This window comes from Pteropus vampyrus, unplaced genomic scaffold (assembly GCF_000151845.1).
Source record: "Pteropus vampyrus isolate Shadow unplaced genomic scaffold, Pvam_2.0 Scaffold65, whole genome shotgun sequence".
Lineage (NCBI taxonomy): Eukaryota > Metazoa > Chordata > Mammalia > Chiroptera > Pteropodidae > Pteropus > Pteropus vampyrus.
The window spans coordinates 2,627,461-2,648,299 of record NW_011888846.1 but is presented as its reverse complement, the minus strand read 5'-3'; the positions used below and the strand labels follow the sequence as shown (position 1 = coordinate 2,648,299).

Below are 20,839 nucleotides of genomic sequence, written 5' to 3'. Positions count from 1 at the left end.
AAATTTATAAGAGACAAAGTATAAAAAGGAAACAGTCACCACCCATACATGCCTCCCACTCAGGGGTAACATTTTGGTTTATTTTCTCCCAATAATTTTTCTTCTGTCACTCACAGATGTGTGTAGACACATATAGGCATGTTTGTCAGAGATATGTCATCAAAATCAACATCAATTTATGTGTTCAGTTTGTATATTTTTCTCAATATTATTATGTGGGTTTTTTGGTGATAAAATATTCTGTGAAATATGACTTAAACATGATTTTGTGGTAGTCATTTGTGTACATATGTGTACATATCCATCTATATGTGTCATTTACATACATTGCATACATATGTATCTATATATAATTTATTAACTATCAGCAATAACTACTTTCTGGTTTCTAGTTTTTAACAATGGCTAATAAGTGAAGGAGGCAGGTAAAGATGACGAGAAACAGAATAATATACCATTTGGTTAGTTAAGATGAGGAAGCTGCCCAAGTAGATTAAGATAAATCAATGTGTTTCCGTTCATGAGACGAATAGAAATGTGATGTGAAGAATATTGTAGTCTAATTTAAATTGGGAGACAGTCCAGAATGAATTTTATTTTAAATAAAAAGGGATTCTAATTCAGAACTCTAATTTTTATTAGTTGCTAGTTTACCTTGAACCTTTGGCTTCCCATATAAAGGATTGTAGAATAGTTATGCCCAAGACTTAACTATCAAACAAGGTTCCTTTTTCTTTTAAATATGGAGTTCATTACAATGCATATTTAATAGGACTATAAGCCTCTTCTACATCGATCCTTTCAAATGAAATGTTTGCAGTAGAACTAAGCAAAATAACACCTTTTAATTAGTAATGTACCATTTTCAAGCTACATGTATGTCATTGGCTTTGGGGGGTTTTGCCTTTTTGGCTTATGGTGCTAATTGTATAGAAAATATTTCAGATAAAGTATAGCAGAAAGCAATGTAATATAATATAAACCCCTGTGATGTCATAGTAGACCAGGGTTCCGATCCTGGTTGTATAGTTTACAAGTCCTATGACCTTGGGCAGGTTACATTACTTGACTTGTTCCAGCCTAGATATACTATGTAAATAGGAATTATACCACCTACTTCAAGGCTGTTTTAAGACTAGAAATAATATGTAAAAGCCCCTAAGAGAGTATCTAGCATACAGCAGCCATCCAATAAGTACTAGCCATTACCAGCGACGACAATGCTGGTTTTTAGCCCCTTTCCTTTCGTAGCTTCTAGGCAGAAATTGGGCTAGGGAGTGTTTTGATAACTACTTTCTGCATTGTAATAGACACTGAGTAAAGCCAGCACTGGGACGAGTAGGCGTTTCGGTGCCAGGGGTTGGTTTCCAAAGCTGTTCAGAAATATATTTAACAGCTGTAGCCTTTCCAGTTGCTTTGCAGAGAGCCGGCCATACAGTGACTAACAAACAGACATGGAGTTTCAAGTCAAGTGGGGAGGCAGACATTAAGACACCAAAAGATAGAAATATAGAGAATTTAAAATTGTTTAAGGGATAATGAAGGAAAAGAATAAGAAGCAGTAACTTCAGAGTGATTTGTTAGGGGGAGACCTCTGTTGAGGAGTCAGTTTAGTTTAAGACTCAAACACTGTGTTACCTCTTCTGTTGTGTTAGCTGTTTTGCCCCAAAAGATCAGGTTTCTGGCTCCATGCCACTGTGAGGTGAAGAGGTTTTCTGTGCAAAGCCAGGCGGTGAATCAGAGAAACAAGTGATTCATAGACTAGCAATATGACCTTGTGGAGCCAGAGTATACTTTGTTATACTCTGTATTCAGAATATACATTTTTACTGTATGTTTCTTTCTGTCAACCTAGTTTTAATTTTTTCATGCCTCTGTGCCTTTGAAAGCCTTATTTTATCTGTCCATGAATGACCCTGCTCTTTTCTCATTTGAAGACTCAGTGAAGCCCTTTTTATAAGATTTATCTTTCTAAAATGCATATCAGAACATGTTTGCAAACCTTGTGCTTAAAATATCACTGGTTTCCAGTTACCCTTAGGATAAAATGAAATGAAAAACTCTTAAAAGGGCTTAAAGGTCCTTCTTATCTAGTCCCTAGTCCCTGCTTGCTTCTCTAGCTTCATGTCTGATCACTGGCGTGTGCCTTCACTATGTGTTCCAACCAGAGGCTCTTTGCTTCTTAGAGGTTGTCCCCCATTCTTAGAATCTTAGAGGCTGTCTACTTTGGCTGCTTATTTTAAAAATAAGGTTTCTTTGAACTCTAAAACATAGTGATTCTGTTTAATGGAGCATCTAAGCACCTACTTTTCTAGTTTATAGTAACTACCTGCTTGCTTTCTTCCATTGTTCTGTCCATCTGTTGTGCTGGGACAGCCATTGTCCATGGGGCTGGGTGAAACCAATGCTAATAGAGATCAGATGGGAAAGATAAGCAAATCAGAAAGCCTGTAACCTTCAACCTTCTTTTCAGGTCACTGCCATTAGACATTACTCAGTTTACTGTCACCCATTTTGAAGTTCTAATTGAGGCCGGTTTCATGTTACAGGTGAACTCAGAAGAAGACAGAAGTCGAGCACTTCTTATATTTTTCTATAGTCTCTCTTATAAAGGGCGTGACAGTAACAAGCAGCCACTCTTTACTTTCATCATTATCTGGATACGGCCCACAGTAGAGTTCTTTCTTGTCTCCCAGTGCAGCAGCTTCTATCAACTTGAATTTTTCAGAGAAAGAGGCAAGGACATTAAGAAATGAACATTAAGCACCTAGTTAGTGTAATGCTATGTATAAGAATGTGGTGGATTCTTAAATAGTTACCTTTTTAATAGTAATAGCACTGAATGGTAGAATTGGCTTATATTGCCGTTTTTATTGTACGCTGTTTTACTTTTTTCCTTATAGGTTAGCTCTGACTGAGTGTGGAGGGGTTGGAGCTACAAATATATGTGGAGTGATAACTATGTCAAGTCCCGTGCTGTGCGTTATTACAGGATTTTGTTTCTGTGTTGAACTTTAAAACAAATTAAGGTCACACAACAGTTTAGCAAGTTTGATGTTCTCCATCTCAATTTTGGAGGTAACTGCTCAGAAAAGTGAAATAACCTGCCTGAGGCTATGTACAAGTGATGGAGGTAGACTCTGAACCCAGATCCGCCTGAATGAAAGCTCACGTTTCTCTACCACTTTGTTATTAGCGCTAAAGACATCTTTTTCCTTAGTACTGTACTAGCTCGAGTTGGATTCCCGTACTGCTCACATAAATTTTATTGCAGGAAAAAAGACATGAATTAATCACATTAAAACAGGACCTCTTTTAGCTCTGCACACCCAGGGAGCGTTCTGCATTGTCTGAGTTTGGAGTCATAGGTAGGAGAGGTGGGTCTTGAAAGAAAGTTACAAGATGTTACACAGAAAGTCAACATCTTAACACCTGTCACCACCATATAGCGACCCTCACACTGAGATGCCCGTGGTTTTTATTCTTTTACTTCTTTCTTCATTCTCCTGGCACACTGAACTGTTCTTTCTTTGTGTCAATCACTGTACCATTAATAATTTATGTCTTCCCTCACTGACGGACAGTCAGCTCAGTAAGAGCAGGGCTGCATGTATCTTGTTCACCACTGTAGGTGCCGGATGATAGAAGTACTCCTTGTTCTCCAAATCTTTTTGGTCCCTGAGATCACATAGCAGATTGGGATAACAAGGGATACCCTTACTTGTGGGCTGACTAGAGAAGAAGAAAAGGTAGTAGGAGTTCTCTGGGTATGGGAAGAAAGGAAGAGAGTAGGAGGAAGAAGAAAAAGATACAATTGACAAGGAGGGTCAGAGTAAGAAGGTTGCTGTAAGTTTTCTTACTACACGGCTAGAAGTTTCAAGTTCTTCAGAATGTATGGCAAAGGCTCATCTGTGGGTAGATGGCGGGTAAGGCACAAGCTCCGGTGCCACGAGAAGCTGACTACTCTATTCACCTTGAGTTGAGTGAATTAGGACCTGATCTCAGCAGCTTTTACTGATATTTGTATAACATACACCATGAACCCAGTGCTTAATTGGGAAGGAGACTGGTTCCAGAGTGTGAGGAATCTTAGCTACAAGAAATGGTTAGACTCCCTTTGGCACATCTCACAATTCCAGACCTTTTTTTTCTTTTTTCTTTTCACTGCTGAGTACAATTTCAGTGGACTGATTGATATGAGTGTTAAGACCTTATATGGTTTAGCCCCTCCCTGCCACACACACACCCTTTTTTCATAACCTCAATTCTTATCACACTTTGGTTTCAGCTATGAAGTCTTGCTTCTTGCCGTTTCTCAAACTTGCCAGGGGTGTTCCTGCTCAGTGCTTTCCACTCATGCTTCTTTCTTCCTGGGACTGTCCCCACCGATGTCCACTAACCTCTGCCGTCTTCACCTTCTTCACATCTTCTCAACTGGTATCTTATCTTTGAAACTTTCCCTGACCTCTCTATGAAAGATAACTCCTCCCCTATCCCTCTGCTTCCTTTCTTTACATAACGCCATCTGGCATACTTGATGTCCTGTTTACTCCCACTGGAATTGTAAATTTCATGAGCACAGGGACTCGGTTCTGTCCATTGTTATATCTTCAGCATCTAGAACAGGACCCAGAACTGGACTTAGCACTTCGTGGAATGAACAAATCGTTTCCCTTCTAATCTTTTAGTATATTTCTACATGGGACAACATTTTTGTAGCTGGAAAAAAAAAAAAGCCTTTATTTATTAATCAGTCCAATTCTAGAGATTAAATGAGGAAAGGACCCTTTTTTCCATGTCACTTTTTTTGGAGATTTGTTTTCCTTTTGGTCGGAGAGTATCCTATTGAAAAACTTCAAAATGAAGATGGCGTATAATGGAAATAGAATAAGCAGAAGGAACTAGAAATACTGTTAGATAACCTTAGCGTGAAAAAATAATTTTATAAAAACTGTTCTTTCTTCCAGAGAACAAAGTCTTCTATATTTTGTCCTAAAAATTTACCTATGTCATTCGTATTTTCTGTTTTGACTGATATTTTCTCTCCTCTCTCTTTTTTAATCACATTGTCTCCTTCTGCCACTTTTCACTAAAATTGAGTCCTACTGGTTCTTTGAGGTTTCAGCTCAATTACCAGCTCGAAAAAAGACATTTCTTATCATCTCAGCTTTGTTCCTTTGTTTACTAAACTATTGTGTGTTCTTTGAGTCTTCGTTGATAGTTACGTTGCTCAGGTGATACTCTTCTGTGTCGTGTTTCTATGTGTTTGTCTTGTATTTTCCATCTCCATCAGCCTCCATCAGCTGTCTTGTGAAAGACGGGACCTTAGTGTAGTCTCACTGCCCAGTGCCCAAAAGACGTTTGGAAACTGTGGGAGACAGCGGTTTTAAAAGCCTTCATGTAGTTTCAGTAGGTACATTGGTATTTCTTGGCTTTACTTTTAAAGGACATAGTCAAACTCTTAGTATAAAAGAACCTAGAAAAATACTACTTCAGATATTTTAGATTTTACCTAAATTATTTAAAGCAGTTGTCCCCAACCTTTTTGGCACTAGGAACCGGGGCTCCTATGAGAATCTAATGCCCGATGATCTGAGGTGGGGCTGAGGCGGTGATGCTAGCACTGGGGAGCGGCTGCAAATACAGATGAAGCTTGGATGCCTTGCGAGCCACTCACCTCCTGCTGTGCAGCCTGGTTCCTAACAGGCACAGACCAGACCGGTACTGGTCTGCTGCCTGGGGATTGGGGACCCCGATTTAAAAGAAAGAACTTTTTTTTTTTCATTAAAGAATTAGTAACTAACTCTTTGTTTTCTTTTATGTAGATGAGTCCTGCCAATTTAAAAATACCTAAATTTACAGTTTGAGCATCCATAGTAGGTGGCTATTATAGTCTGAAGAAGTATTTTTTTTTTTTTTGCTTCCTACTTTTCAAAAACCGGATATTAAATATAGTCTGGGACCAAAATGTATAATAATTTTATGTTACAAAAATGTGTTAGTGTTAGAGAAATATATAGCTGTGGAGTTAGGAATAAACATTACAGTCTAAAAGTTGGTGATGTGTAGAAATGACATGATCTAAAATATAAACAGTAGGCACTTGGGAGAAAGCGTTGCTTGAGAAGAAAAGGCTTAAAATTATTTAATACTGATTTTTACTTTCTATTTTACAGATAAAAATTTAAAGAGAAAAATAGACTCATTTTTTATCATTTCTATTATTTTGGTTTTATATATTTGTAGGAGTTCATTTAGTAGGTGATTACTGTAGGTGATATCTTGACGTATGGTTAAAATTTTTAAAAGACATAAATCATTATGTTGCTTTTTAATAGTCATTTCTGAAACTACAGGTCAACTATAGAAATCCTTTTCTGTTTTTACTCCTGTGAGCTCACTGAACCTGGATTTCTTTGATTCAGCTCTGCTTAAGCGAACCCTTGAGAAAAGTTACTAATCCATAAGCATGCATTAGTTCCTAATGCTTTATATATTTTAAAATTCTAGGAGTTGAAGCCATTTTTTATGAAGGAAGTCGGTACTCACTTTGACGATTTCGTGACCAATCTCATTGAAAAATCAGCATCATTAGACAATGGTGGTTGTGCTCTCACGACCTTTTCTGTTCTCGAAGGAGAGAAAAACCATAGAGCTAAGTAAGTATGAGTATTAGTTTCTTTTAATGCAAACAGTAAAAATGCTTGGATTTACACCCTAGCAGCACTTTTCATTTGCTGTGTGTTACCTTGGGCAAATTATTCAACCACTGGAGGGAGGGATTCTTCATCTTAATACATGGATGTGACAAATATGCATCCCTCATTTAAGACTATGCTGACACTTGAGGGCCTACATCTAAACCAACAGTGACCCTATGAGGTAGATGCTCTAGCTGTCTGCGTATTACAGATTAGGACTCTGAAGCACATAGCGGTTATATGTTGTCCAGGACCATGCAGTGGGCTTGGAGCCCCGGATCTGGCTCCAGAGTCCCTGCTTTTTACCACGTCATTATACTGCCTCTCTGTTATACTCTATGTAATACTTGTGAGAAAGTACAGCACAGTTAGTGCCTATTTTTGTAATTGGTCAATCATCTAGAGCAGTGGAGGGCTGTCACAGGCCAGTGTGTGCTGATTTGTCATTTTGTGCTGTCCTTGCTTTTATGCCTCTGTGGTCTCCCCCAGTCTCTCCTGTTCTGGGGGACAGTTTTAACTGGTAATAGTCAATAGAAGTGCTGCAAAAAGACCTAGAGAAGATCATGCTAGATATAAAATATGAGATTTTAGTAACTGGAGGCAACCTTTAAGGTAAGGAGGATGTTGGGAGTGGTTGGAGGCCCTTCGACGTTGTGGAGGGTGTCATAAATATCAGTGCAGTTCTTGGGGAACAGACCAGTAGCAGTGTGTGAACTGGAGTAAGTATGGCTGGAGGCCCGTCTGTGACCTTAGGCGTGTTTAGGAGAAGGAAGAGTGGTTGTCACTGTGTGATGTCAGGAACTAGTGATGCTTTAGTCTGGTGTGCAGAACATTTCTTCCTGCCTAACCAGATGGGCATGTGCATGCCTCATAGCATTATGCAGAAGGAGTAAATGAGATAACACGTATAAAATCCTCATCACAGTACCTGGATCATACTGAGAAGGCAGTTAATGTTTTATGCTGTACTTGGTAATATTCTTTCTCTCATCCATAGGTTCAAATTTCTTATAATACAAGTATTTATATTTTGTTTCAATATTTGCTCTTCCTAGAGATCTGAGAGCACCTCCAGAACACGGAAAGATTTTTGTCATCAGGCAGTCTCTCTTAGAGTGAGTATTTTTTAGTTGTTTTTTGTTAGCTATTATTTCGAATTTAAGAAAAGCTATTCTGATTGTTAAAATCACTGCTTAATCTATGAATGCTTGATGAGTTTGATCTGTAGTCATATAAATCATTAATCTGATACTTCTTTTTGTACATTTGCTGTCTCTCGCTTCTTCTTTCTGGTCTCTGGTTCTGTATCTAGTTTCAAAGGTGATATTAGAAATAAGAACAGTTATTTGTCCTCTGATAAATTCCTTGAAGTCGTGTTGCAGAGAACTGGTTTCCCAAAGAACTAGAACAAAAGTTTGTATTTCTGTAAACTACTTCAAGAGAGTTTTGGTGTTGCTGCCTTTATGATATATAAATTTTTTATCTCTTCTTTGGCTAGCCAGCATAGAGACTTGATAATTTTCTCAGATTTACTTATTTTAGAACTCTGATTTTGTGGATTTTGTGGGGGAAAAAATCAGGCAATGGAAATTAATTATGGTGACATTATTTGTGAACTGAAAAATTAAAGGTACATTTTGTGTAGGCAGTGAATATTTTGCGTGCTCTCCAAGATCATTTATTTACTCATTCATTTATTCATTAGCATACTGCTGTAGTTTAAACTGCACTAGTATAGGTTACTTAAAATAGTTGGGCTGGTGAAAAATTATCTTAAGTGATTAACATGCTTTTCTTTAAAAATGCATCTTATGCTTATCAAAATTCACTTTCTATAAGCCAAATTGATCTGTATTATTTAACTTTGATGAGAAGGCCAAAGATTTCTGAACATCTAATGTAGAATCCCATTTCAGTTTGTTTGAAGAGATTATCTTTTAAAATCTATATCTGAGGGGAAATGTAGGCTTTCCACATAAAAGGGAATCAAAATAATTCTTTGAACATTATAATTAAGATTTTAATGATAGAATTATACTATATGAATAAGAAAATTAAAATGTACATTTCATTAAAAAAATATTTTTAACCAAGGAAATAAAAGATTCTATGGCTCGGGTGAGTTTTAGAATTTGAAGATTTTAATCCAAAGGTTTAATAGTATTTTAGGTTCCTCAAAAAGTTATTTAGAAGATTAGCATACACCTTTCCAAAAACAAAGCTAAAACGCTTGTTTTGATCAAATAGAAAAAAACCCACATTTATTTAGAAAAAGTCATCTAGAAGGTCATTGCTATGTTTTAAAAGAAAAGTAGCCCAGTCTAAGTCAAATAAAAAGATAAGTGAGGCTAGAAGTGAAAAGCATATGTAAACGGTTAAATTTATAGACTTGTGGGGTCGTAGTAGTTGTTTATCATCAACATTACAGAAATGCATAAGTGTGAATCTTATCATCTTGGAAATAGATAGTACTTAATATGTGTATTAGTTAAGTGTCGAGTAGAATGTAAGAATAGGATTTTTAAAAACCTTTTTAACATTTGAAAAGTTTCTGTGTTCTGTTTGCAGTGAATGGCCTTTTGCCTCCCTTAGAAAACCATAGGTTCTGGTAGTTTGCAAGAATGCACACCATTTAAGTGTTGCCTGTCCATGCTGTTTTCTGGGAGGCAGTACCATTTTATCCGGAAGAGCCTTGTCCGAAGCTCTTCCGTTAAGTTTTTACCTTGGTCATATCATTTACCTTCTCTGCTTCAGGTTTAATGTTCTGTGATAACCGAGGTGTTCATACTGTGAATTAAGCATCTTCCGAACTGCTTTTACGTCTTATTTAATGTATGGGGTTTTGCCATCGAATACAGATTATCGATTTCATTTGTTTAAACTACATTTACAGTGAGCTGTTCGAGGTGGACCACATCAGGACAATATATCACATGTTTATTGCGCTCCTCATCATCTTTATTCTCAGCACACTTGTAGTAGATTACATTGATGAAGGAAGGTAAGACGAGAAAAGAGACGTTTGGCTAGTTGATGCATGGGATGTTGGAAATTTTCACTATATTTAAATTTTGGGTTAAAAAGAGTGATTTGGTTAAATGTGCTACAGAAAATCCCACAGCAGCTGAGATTTCTCTATCCTGAAAAGTACAACTAAAAAGAAGATTAGAAGTTTCACTACTTTTGTTTTTAAAATGGCCTATTTTAATAGACTTAAAATTAGTAGCTTCTAGGTAATTTTCTTACATGGGACAATTTGGTACGTATGGTTTATCATTTTTTTCTACTATGGTATGCACTTCAGGTTAACTACAAATAAGTAGCTTCTTGGAAATTAACATTTGAAAAATGTTGTATTTTTTCTAATAAAAATCAAATTGTAACTTTTAAAATAGCAGTGTGGTAATTATACATTGAATTACGTGCTTTATTCAAAAGTTAAATTTTGAGATAATGGTATAATAGCATATTAATAGATTTTTGAATTGTTCCTATTTCCTTCTGAAAAACCATCTTTTGTACACAACAATGATTAATATTTGAATACTTTAACTATTAACTTTGCCATAGAATGTTTTAGAGCTAAAAATGTATTAATGTGAGAATCTAATCTTTAAGAAATTCAGAGTCTTATTGTTTTAGGTTATCTAGGGTATCTCATGTTCAAAGACCATGCTGTCTTTGGGCTTTTAGAAAATTTGTTGTTGAAATACATTTGGAGGCAGAGGCTTAGAGGCCGTTCTTTATCTAGCACAACTATGACATCTGTGACTGGATGTATTAGTGTTCTTGTATTTCCTAAAAGTGAGAGTCTTGGAGTCTGAAAGTTTTGAATTTTTGTAAATCAGTACATATTAAAAATTTACCTCTGTGTCCTTTCTCTGTGCTTTTCCTCCCCAGGCTGGTGCTTGAGTTCAGCATGATATCTTATGCTTTTGGCAAATTTTACATTGTCATATGGACATGGTGGGCCATGTTCTTGAGTACACTTGTATTTCCCTATTTCCTCTTTCAACAATGGGCCAGAAGCTACAGCAAGAGTTCTTATCCAGCGATGTATTCTTTCTTCTATTGCTTACTTTTCATGGTCTTCCAGATTGGAGTTCTAGGTTTTGGACCAGCATATGCTATTTTAGCGTATACATTGCCACCAGCTTCCCGGAGCATTATTATATTAGAACAGGTAAAGTTTTGAGTGTTGCCCAATGCCACGCGATACTTAGTTAAAATGACAACAATAACAACAACAATAATTATATAACACTGATGTTTTGTTATTATTAGTTGTATTAGTTGAGTAAATTTTCACTTCTGTTCCTTTGGGCTATTATCTTTAAAACTAAAGTGTTAAGCTAGACCATCTCATCTCTTAAAACTTGTTCTAACTTCAGTGTTCTCTGATTAAGTCATATTGACCTGTTCTGGATTCATTCAGATTTTGTTCTTGAAAACTTTTTGTAATAGTCATCTATACTGTAAAATATTTTTGTAATTAAAAACCCCACTTTCGAAATGTCGGATTCATTGTTTTGTCATATAACTGTTCCCATCTAAAGAACGGATTTATTTTATTTGTTCAGCCTTTAGAATTTTCTGACTTATATCGGCCGTCTGTATTGCTCTGTTTGACTAATGGAAAGGAACATTTCTGGAGACTTTCTCTGTAGAGGCTTTTAATTGATTAATTTGTAATATACTTATAATAGTGCTGTTAGATGCAAAATAATTTGAGTAATAACAGGTCCTTCTTTAGAGTTTGTTTTTCATGGGCTTCATTCCATAAAAGTGAACTTGAGTTGGTATGTGTAAAATGAAAACATTCTTTATGTGACTATAATCTAGTGGTGTTCTGGTGTTTCTGATATGAGACAAGTCAATGATAGAAGATTCATCTTTTTCTTTCCCCCTCCTTTTGTAGATCCGTTTAATAATGAAGGCCCATTCATTTGTCAGAGAGAATGTGCCTCGGGTACTAAATTCAGCTAAGGAGAAATCACGTATGTAATTCCATTATGTCAAAGGATTATTTATAGGGTATTTCAATCTTTGGTGTTTACTAGGGTGGCAAGTTACTTTCTGCAGACATTATATTTGATTTTAAATATATAGGATCCGTATTGATTTAGGAGACTGTGTCACTATTTCCTGATTGTTCCTCTTTTGCCTACAATTTAAAAACACTGATCATTAGACTCTCGTAACTTTGTGTAATTTTTATAGAATGAATAGACTCAGTACACCCAGGTGTGCTTATTTTTTGACTTGCTGCTTAAAACTCTAGCAGTTATCTCTAAGTCGTAGGAATAACATATATTAATATATAACTTATATTAATATAAAAATAATATAAAATATACATATTAATATATAACATAATATAAAAATAAGAAGACATCATTTGGGGAGATCAGGAGGAAGCAACACGAGCTCAGCGAGGTCATTTATTCTTCTCTAGTCTGTGCTCCCTCACTTCCCCTTGTTAGTTTTGCTGAGAGAAATTGAAGAGCTGCTGCTCTAAGCGCAGTTTTCCTTTTCCAGGCACTGTCCCAGTACCTACAGTCAACCAGTACTTGTACTTCTTGTTTGCCCCCACCCTCATCTACCGCGACAGCTATCCCAGGTAAGGCGCTGCGAAGTAGAGACATGGGCGCCGGCAGTGTGGCCGGAGTCGGGTGGGCAGGGGCCACTTCATGTACAGCTACAGAGAATATAGAATGAGTTTTAATTATCTCACTGGCGTGGGGAGCCCCAAATCATGATTCTAGCAATCTGATTTGCTTACAGTAATTCTTGACAGAATTATACAAGTATTTCATATGCCAAATATGATGTTCTGTGTGGGAAAATATTGTGAAGATCTTTATTAAAGTTCAATTGTTTACTTTATGTAGAAAACTTATTTTGTTGCTTTTTTTAGGACTCCCACTGTACGATGGGGTTATGTTGCTATGCAGTTTGCACAGGTAAATCTTTTTTAACTGTCGATAAAGTTTGTTGATTGCTGGGAGATAAGGCTTTGAATTTATTCTAGTAATTTAATCTATTTAAATCATAGATATATTTATGTCTATTGGGAGCTCTAGAACTCTTTCTGAAGTCTTTAAATTATTCTCAGTACAGTAAACGGTGTTTGTTTTGCCAACATCAGAAGTCATTTTCTTTAATAAAAGAATTTATTTTAATTAAAGTAATTTCATTTGGTTACTTCAGTAAATACATTAATTTTCCCCTCCCCTTCTTGGTTGTTTTTGGGGGGCTATATATATATGTGTGGGTGTGATCTGACCCTCCCCCCACTCCTCCCTAACCCCTTATCAGAATCATAAATTCCAAAAGATCCCCTTTTAAATTCTTGTCTCAGTCAAATACCCATTTATGGAATAAGTTGTTTTGTTGTGAGTTTTATGTAGCAGGAGAAGCAGGTTCCAAGAGGTCTGATTTTTAAAAAATGCCATTTGGTAAACATGTTGGGAAAAGGCATGGTAGAAACTAGGCACCAGTAATATCTGAAAGGTTACGGTTTGGCAATTTAATGTGGAATATGTATGTAAACATTAGTTTAAGGGTCGCGTACATATCTCTTTGGAAGGCAAAATCACCATCTTTCCTTATCGAGCCATCACTATCATGTCTTTGCTGTGTTCCAGGTTTTCGGGTGCTTATTTTATGTGTACTACATCTTTGAAAGGCTCTGCATCCCCCTGTTTCGGAATATCAAACAGGAACCCTTCAGCGCACGAGTTCTGGTCCTGTGTGTTTTTAACTCCATCTTGCCAGGTAATACAGGTGCTGGTTAATTTGGCCATTCTTAAAGTTGCAAGGAAAATAAAGCTATTCGTATGAGCACCTTTGATTTACCTGCTTTTAACTGTGAACTCATCTACATGTCTTAACCATCTTGACCTCTTTCTACCTGTCTCATAAATGAAGTATGTTTTAGTTTCAGGCAAGTCTTTCCATTGGTCTTCTGAGTTTCACTCAAGTTTTGCTTTCTCTGACTGTGTAGATAGTGCTTATTTGTGCTTATTTTCCCATAATCTTGCTCCTAATCTAACTAGGCCACTGAAGTGGCCTTTGTTAAAATCCTGATGCTAAATCCAGTAGGCGCTCTAGCCCTTATTACCCTGTTTGATCTCCATGAAGCACCAGGTGCTGTGGACCACATTTTGAAATCTCCATCGCCACTTTTTCTTCTTCTTCTGTCTTTCTAGCCGTACTTCAGTCTTCTAATTCCTTCATTCCACTTATTTTTTAGAGATAGATGAGTACCTATTATATGTGCCAGGTGCTGTGGACATAGCAGTGTGTAAGACATACATACTGTACTCTCTAGAAGCTTGTATTTACAGTTTCTTTTCTTTTTTCTTTTTTTTCTTTATCCATCAAATGTTGATGTTTTCCATCATCACTTCTCTCTTCCTTTCTCTCTCTCCCAGACGTCTAGTACCCTTCCCTGATTTCCCCCCATGATTTACTCCAGTAAACTCTTTTATCTGTCCCTCTACTAGGATATGTGTTAGATGCTGTGCATCTTTCTCAGTAGGGTACAAATTCCTTGAGATCGAGGATCGTGTCTTCTAGCAAGTCAGCCAGTCATAATCTCTCCCATATTATCTAACACATAGTAGATACTCTTGCAAATATTTTTTGAATAAAGAAAGTGAATGGAAGAGATGGGCATGTAAATGGATCTTTTACATTATAGTGTAACATATTATACATAAGTAGAATAAGTGCTGATGAACTTTGTATCATATTGGTGATGAAATTTAACATTGGGTATTGCAAACAGATAGGTGTTTGCCTGGGTAGAAAGGTACTTTCAGGTAGTGGAATGGATACAAAGGTACGGAGTTCTCTTAGAATGGCCAGAGTCCAGTCATGGATGATGTTTGCAACACCAGGAGTAGAGTCGGAGATAAGTTAATCTTATCACTATTGACATTGGGAACTGGATAATTCTTTGTTTTGAGGAACTATCTTGTGCATTGACATCACCCTGGTTTCTAACAACTAGATACCAGTAGCACAACCCCCAACCCTTGAGTCATGACAACCAAAAATGTCTCCAGAATTGCCAAATGTCTCCTGGGGTGGGGGTTGGCGGGGGGGAATCTCCTTCAGTTTTAAACAACCGGTTTCGGGGAATGCTTGAGGGCCAGATTTTAAAGGGCCTTGGGTACCAAGTTAAGCCATACATCTAGGCATTTCTATTAAAAACAGGTTGGATCATTAGTCATTTGTGAAACCCATTTGGAAGGAAGTTATTACTTTATAAAATTAAAATAACTTTCAAAAGAACACTGTATCATCTCTGGAATGGGTAAGCTGGAATAATAACTTATTTTACAAAATAATTCTAGCTAAGCAGATAATGACATAATTAACTAGTTGGTATGTGAGCTATTTAGAAAGACTCTTAATAGTGTTAATTTTATTTTTAGGTGTGCTGATTCTGTTCCTTGTCTTTTTTGCCCTTTTGCACTGTTGGCTCAATGCATTTGCTGAGATGTTACGCTTTGGTGACAGGATGTTTTATAAGGTAATATACACTTGGACTCATCTTTGTTTTCACATTTTGTTTACATCCCCATTGTCAAGTATTTGAGCATCATTGGCTACTAACTTTTTAATGTAGACATTGTGAAATAATTTTCCCCACAAGGTTTACCAAGGTTAAGTCTGAAATTCTGATATCAGTATAATAGGCCTTATCTTCTACCTCTAATATAACCTCCTGTCATATAGCACATGGTTTTTACTGGGTCCTGTATCCGTGATTGCAGAAGGAAAGCATGTGTCCAGAGGACATTATGAGACTGTGCTGACCGTTCATTCATTTGAAATCGGCTGTCTGGTGCTGTGGGAGTGATGATTCCATTTAAAATTGTTGAATAGTTCATGAAGGAAATAACGTCTCCTTCCTATATTTTTGAAAAGCATCAGTTCTGCTTAAAATAGTACGCTTACACTTCCAAAGTTGGAATTAAGTTCAAGGCTAGAACCAGAGTCTAGAAATTTGTTTGTTTGTTGTGGTTTTGGTAACACTGCAACCCTACCACTTGTTTCTCAAAGAAATGGTGAGTGTAGGTTGCAAATTTTAGATGTCAGATTCTATTGGTCTGATCTTAAAGTAGGGAATGATATATATACATAGAGACATATATATGTGAGCATCAGAATTGCAGGTTAGCTGCAATCTCACTCCTTGTACAACTTGTTTTTCTGTTTGATATCTGCAAACAGTTTTTAGCGTTAGCATGCTGTCTAAGTCTACGGGACCTGAGAATTCTCACTGCGCTTTACCAAACTGAGGGGGATTTACGGATTGCTATTTAGAGGAACACTAGATTTAATGACTATGTTCTGTGTCTCCCATCATAACTTGTTCAAGAATGAGACAAAATGAACCTAGGGACTTAATCATATATAGAACTAGAATTAATGTCATATTCAACACTTATAACCAAAATGCCTTATATAACCAAAAAATCTTAATTTTTCTGACATCAATGTATGGACTGGCAGTTTATCGTAACACACTCTGGGTGTTATGTTACGCACGTATGTTCTTTGGGGATATTCGGGGTTTTGCTTTGGCTCGTTGCATGTGTGCGTGTGGTTCATGTGCGTTTTATAACTTCACTTTTTCCCTCAGGATTGGTGGAACTCCACATCATACTCCAACTATTACAGGACGTGGAATGTGGTGGTTCATGACTGGCTATATTACTATGCTTACAAGGACTTTCTGTGGGTAAGCAGCAAGATTTAGGATGTTGTTTAAGAAGTGGACATTCTTTTCCAGAAAGTATTGGTATTGTGCAGCTGGAAGATGTTCTACTTAATTGTCTTCAATTCTCTGTGAGCCATTTATGTTTAAGAAACCAGCTTTGAATGGTACTGCTTAGAGACCAGTAGGAACAGTTACTAGGTCTAATACCATGTCTTTGCTCTAGATTTTATTTTATATAATTCCAAAGTAAGAATGCATGGAAGCATTTGGAGAAGTGGAAATGGTCCACCAATAATGGATCCTTTCTTATGAATCTCGCTGCCAACAAATAATCTCCCTCTAGCTTTTATTGTTTTCTTTTTGTTTTTGTTTCTTTGTTAAAAGTGGAGAAACACCTGTGTTTGGATTTCTGTCTCTCCAATTGGTGATACAGGTTTTTGAGACCTTCTTTAGAGCAGAATGTATTTAGACTGTTGAAGTATAATCTTGAATCTCATGGTGGATTAATGCTAGCATCTCCAGCTCGCAGACTTTATTCATTAAATAATGGCACTGTAGATGACAGCATGTCGTGGTGCAAATACACTGTATTCGAGTGTCCTTTCACATAGAAGTGTAGTTTCGCTTGTGCATGAGGCAAGTCTCTTTGTAAATCTTAGTTTTGTTGCCTATGAAAATGGAGAGGGTGCCTGCCCTGTCTACCATGCATTGTTACTCTTAAGGTTGAGATTTGATGTATCCATTTATATATGAAAACTAGGTTTTGTGAACCATAGTGACTCATAACTTTTTAATGTTTTGGAAAACATACCTAGATCTTTCAACATCAATGGGCTTTAAAAAATTTTTATAGGGGTATTTTGAGCCAAGCTGATGACATAAGCTGGGAAGCAAGATCTCAAATGTTCCTTCAACATTAATGGTTTTGAAAATGCCTCATTTTAGTAAAATAAGGATTTTTAACACATAGATGTTTTTTGAAATTATTATAGTATATTTGGATTAATCCAAGGAGTAGATCGGAAAATCACATGTAAATACAACTACATAGGTGCTTTTGCATGTGGTAATTTTAGGTCATGTGGTTCATGCTTACTTGCTTTGTTAAAACAACTTTTTAATATTTTCTTTTTACCTCAGTTTTTCACTAAGAGATTCAGACCGGCTGCCATGTTGGCTGTCTTTGCTGTGTCTGCCGTAGTGCATGAATATGCCTTGGCTCTGTCCTTGAGCTTTTTCTATCCAGTGCTCTTCGTGCTCTTCATGTTCTTTGGAAGTAAGTATCTTGGCATACAACGAAGATCGATGCTAAAAGAGAAATTTAGAAAATGGAGTATAGAATCAATGTAGAAAACCAGACAGTATTTAGTAACACCATGTCAAGAGTGTGTTGTTTATCAGATGGTGAGAACATTGAGTAATTATACACAATTCTGTTTCTAGATGCCTATACTTCGAAGTAGGGAAACGAACTAAATAACCCTTTGAAGACTATTGATAATGATGATTTGGCAGGTCATAACAACTATAAAAACAACTTCCCATTTTTCAACTCTGTCTGTGTTCACCCCCTGAAAAAAACTGAACCTGTTTTGGGTCGAGGTGGGGGACAAGTTAGAATATGAATGATTCCATGAAATATATTTTCACCTGCTCTGAATATCATCTGACTCTGAATTAATCACTGATTAATAAACTTCAACACTGAAGCTTCATTTTTATGTATAGAACCAGTGGCCAAAATAAAACATGTATACACACGATTTGTGCTCATTGTGATAATTAAATGATTGCAGCAGATATCTGAGGCTGCTCATCTCCTGATAGATTATGTTTTGATATAATTTTTTTTGTTATCTTTCTAACTTTAGTGGCTTTTAACTTCATTGTCAATGATAGTCGGAAAAGGCCAATTTGGAACGTTATGATGTGGACTTCCCTTTTCGCGGGCAATGGAGTCATCCTATGCTTTTATTCTCAAGAGTGGTATGCGCGGCAGCACTGTCCTCTGAAAAATGTGAGTCATCAGTCATGTTGGAATGGAAAAGTAACCTGTTAGTCCCCTGATTTTGAAGGATTGGAGGGTGATCGTAAGGGGAGGAGAGTAGTGGAGAAGAGTGGTTCTCTTCTTCTTTCTCTTTGACTGCTTTTTCTTTAACTCCTTCTACTTTTCTTCCTGTGTCCTAAAAATGTAGGTGTTGTCCAGAGTTTTCCCAGTGGCATATGTATCCCCCAAACCTAAACATATGTATTTTTTACTTCTTCCTTTCCAAAGTAAAAACATCCAGCTACACTCACATGCCTAGGATCCCGTTTCTCTTGATTGTTTAGTTTTTATTTTTCATACTTATGTAAGAGTCTCATTCTTAGAGCATTAGCTTTCAGCTGCATATGGATAACTCCCAAATATTTAGGGGGTGCCTTTATCAAAATTCAGTTTGAATGCAACATCTTCTATAATGCTTTTTCAAATTCTTGTTCTAGTCTCTTTCCTATTTCTAAACTTTTGTATAAAACTTCGTATTATAGTAATTCGTGTATATATCGTATCACCCGTAGCCTACCACCATTTACAGTTTAGGCTAGTAAAAAGTAGGGCTATGCTAAAATAAAATGTAAAATACAGAAATGCCCATTTAAAATTTGGTCAGAAGTCCATGCAATTGTGAGAGTTTACTGGACTTTAAAAACTTCATATAAAGTTTCTAAATCACATTTATGCCATAGATAAAAATTATGAACATCTTTTGAGTTATTCAACTGCTTATAGCTTCGAGGTTACTGAAATGCTGGGGCGGGGCGGCGGCATTTTAGAGATGTACATTAGCACCCCCGCTTCCTCCCACACCACATACACACAGTGCTTGCAAGTAAACTACTCTTCTACTTTTTTTCCTTGAAGCCCACATTTCTGGATTATATCCGGCCACGTTCCTGGACTTGCCGTTACGTGTTTTAGAAGCTCGAACTTTGTTTCCTTCTTTGACACTGAAGATTGGGTATTCTGCTTGATGTGAGGCCAACATCTGTTTCCAGCTGTTACTGAAGTTATCTGTGCTATTTGGACCACTCCATTCTTTACAGATGACTTCCTCCATTCCGAGGCCACCTGAAGCTGAGCTTTTGGAAGTTTATTGGAGCCTTATGTACTTAAGCAGACTTTTTTTCCTTTTTGGAAGAAGTGAGTCTTATAGCTAATGTAATGACAGATTTTGCTGGGTCATACTGGCTTAAATCTCAGAAATTATATGTTTTGTTTCTTTATCTAATTGGAGACTAAACATCGTGTTTTCTTGGCCACTGAATTAGCCAAAAACACTTATGAAGAAGTAATTTAAATACCTCTGGCTTAGAAATTTTTTTCATGCACACTGTTGGAATGTATGCTAATTAACCATACAATTGGGAAAGAAAAGAAAATATTATGGAATGTTTTGCTATTTCTAGTAGAAAGAAAAAACATCTATTTTCCAAAGACAATCTTGTTATATATCCTAATTTGTATTTTTTTTTTTTTAAAAAAAGTTTACTTCTACTCAATTTTTACTTTGTTTTTACTATACAGTGTAGGTCATGATATCTGTGAAGCAAAATTATACCTTTCACCTTGAATTCTTGAGTTTGTATCCATAATGTTATATATTGAGAGAACAGAAGTAGGAAGGGAAAGAGAAAGCACAAGACAAAGAAAAATGTCTCTCATAACTTCCAAAGTAATTTAAAAAAAAAAAGACTTGCAGAGTCATTCATGTGTTTTAAATTATTTTAATCATAGAACTTGTATGGAAAATAACTTTTTAACTTTAAGGCAGTAACTTCTTTTAAGTTATTTAGAAGTATCCTTCAGTACAGTTATTTTATTGTCTAATAAATACTGACTTCAGTTATTTTGCAGACTACTAAATCTGTAACATAAGTATTAATCACCTTCATTAACATTAAAGTGATTATTAAAAAACCAGAAGCTGGCTTCTGCATTTGCTCAATTATTATACTTTTAATGGTAGTATACAAATTAACATGTGATCGTTTTCAAGAAAATGGACTCTATTATGTGATATTCTCCTGCTGTAAGATGCCCATTGCTGATAAAATGTGATATAGAGGAATTACATTGTTCATGTGTATGAGGTGTGATTAATGTTTGTAAAGACTGAGCACTGGAAGGGATTTTAGAGACCAAGTTCAACTTTCCACCCAAAGAAGTGAGACTTATGAATTACCAAAAAGATGATTGTTATTTGGAGCAGCCAAGTTGAGAGGTTATCTTGGTATGCTAACAGCCCTACTACTATCCAAAAAATTTTGGGAAATCTTTTCTGAATTGTTTTAAAGTCAATTTGAGTCTCACAAGAAGGTAAGTAGTTTCTTGATAGTCACAACTTAATTTGCACCACAAATA

At 36.3% G+C, this 20,839-nt stretch overlaps 1 protein-coding gene across 1 annotated transcript in view; it reads left to right on the top strand.

The window, feature by feature from the left end:
• The window catches only part of SOAT1 (sterol O-acyltransferase 1), a 57,328-nt gene extending 36,922 nt beyond the window's left edge, over window positions 1-20,406 (top strand). Inside the window, exons 4-16 of the mRNA XM_011361225.2 lie at window positions 6,511-6,659; window positions 7,757-7,816; window positions 9,595-9,702; window positions 10,602-10,884; window positions 11,620-11,698; window positions 12,240-12,321; window positions 12,619-12,664; window positions 13,349-13,478; window positions 15,146-15,243; window positions 16,360-16,458; window positions 17,578-17,713; window positions 18,309-18,454; window positions 19,340-20,406. Of these exons, the coding sequence (XP_011359527.1) occupies window positions 6,511-6,659; window positions 7,757-7,816; window positions 9,595-9,702; window positions 10,602-10,884; window positions 11,620-11,698; window positions 12,240-12,321; window positions 12,619-12,664; window positions 13,349-13,478; window positions 15,146-15,243; window positions 16,360-16,458; window positions 17,578-17,713; window positions 18,309-18,454; window positions 19,340-19,396 (1,473 nt within the window). The 3' untranslated portion in view covers window positions 19,397-20,406. The remainder of the gene's footprint in view (window positions 1-6,510; window positions 6,660-7,756; window positions 7,817-9,594; window positions 9,703-10,601; window positions 10,885-11,619; window positions 11,699-12,239; window positions 12,322-12,618; window positions 12,665-13,348; window positions 13,479-15,145; window positions 15,244-16,359; window positions 16,459-17,577; window positions 17,714-18,308; window positions 18,455-19,339) is intronic.
• The last annotated feature ends 433 nt before the right edge of the window (window positions 20,407-20,839 follow it).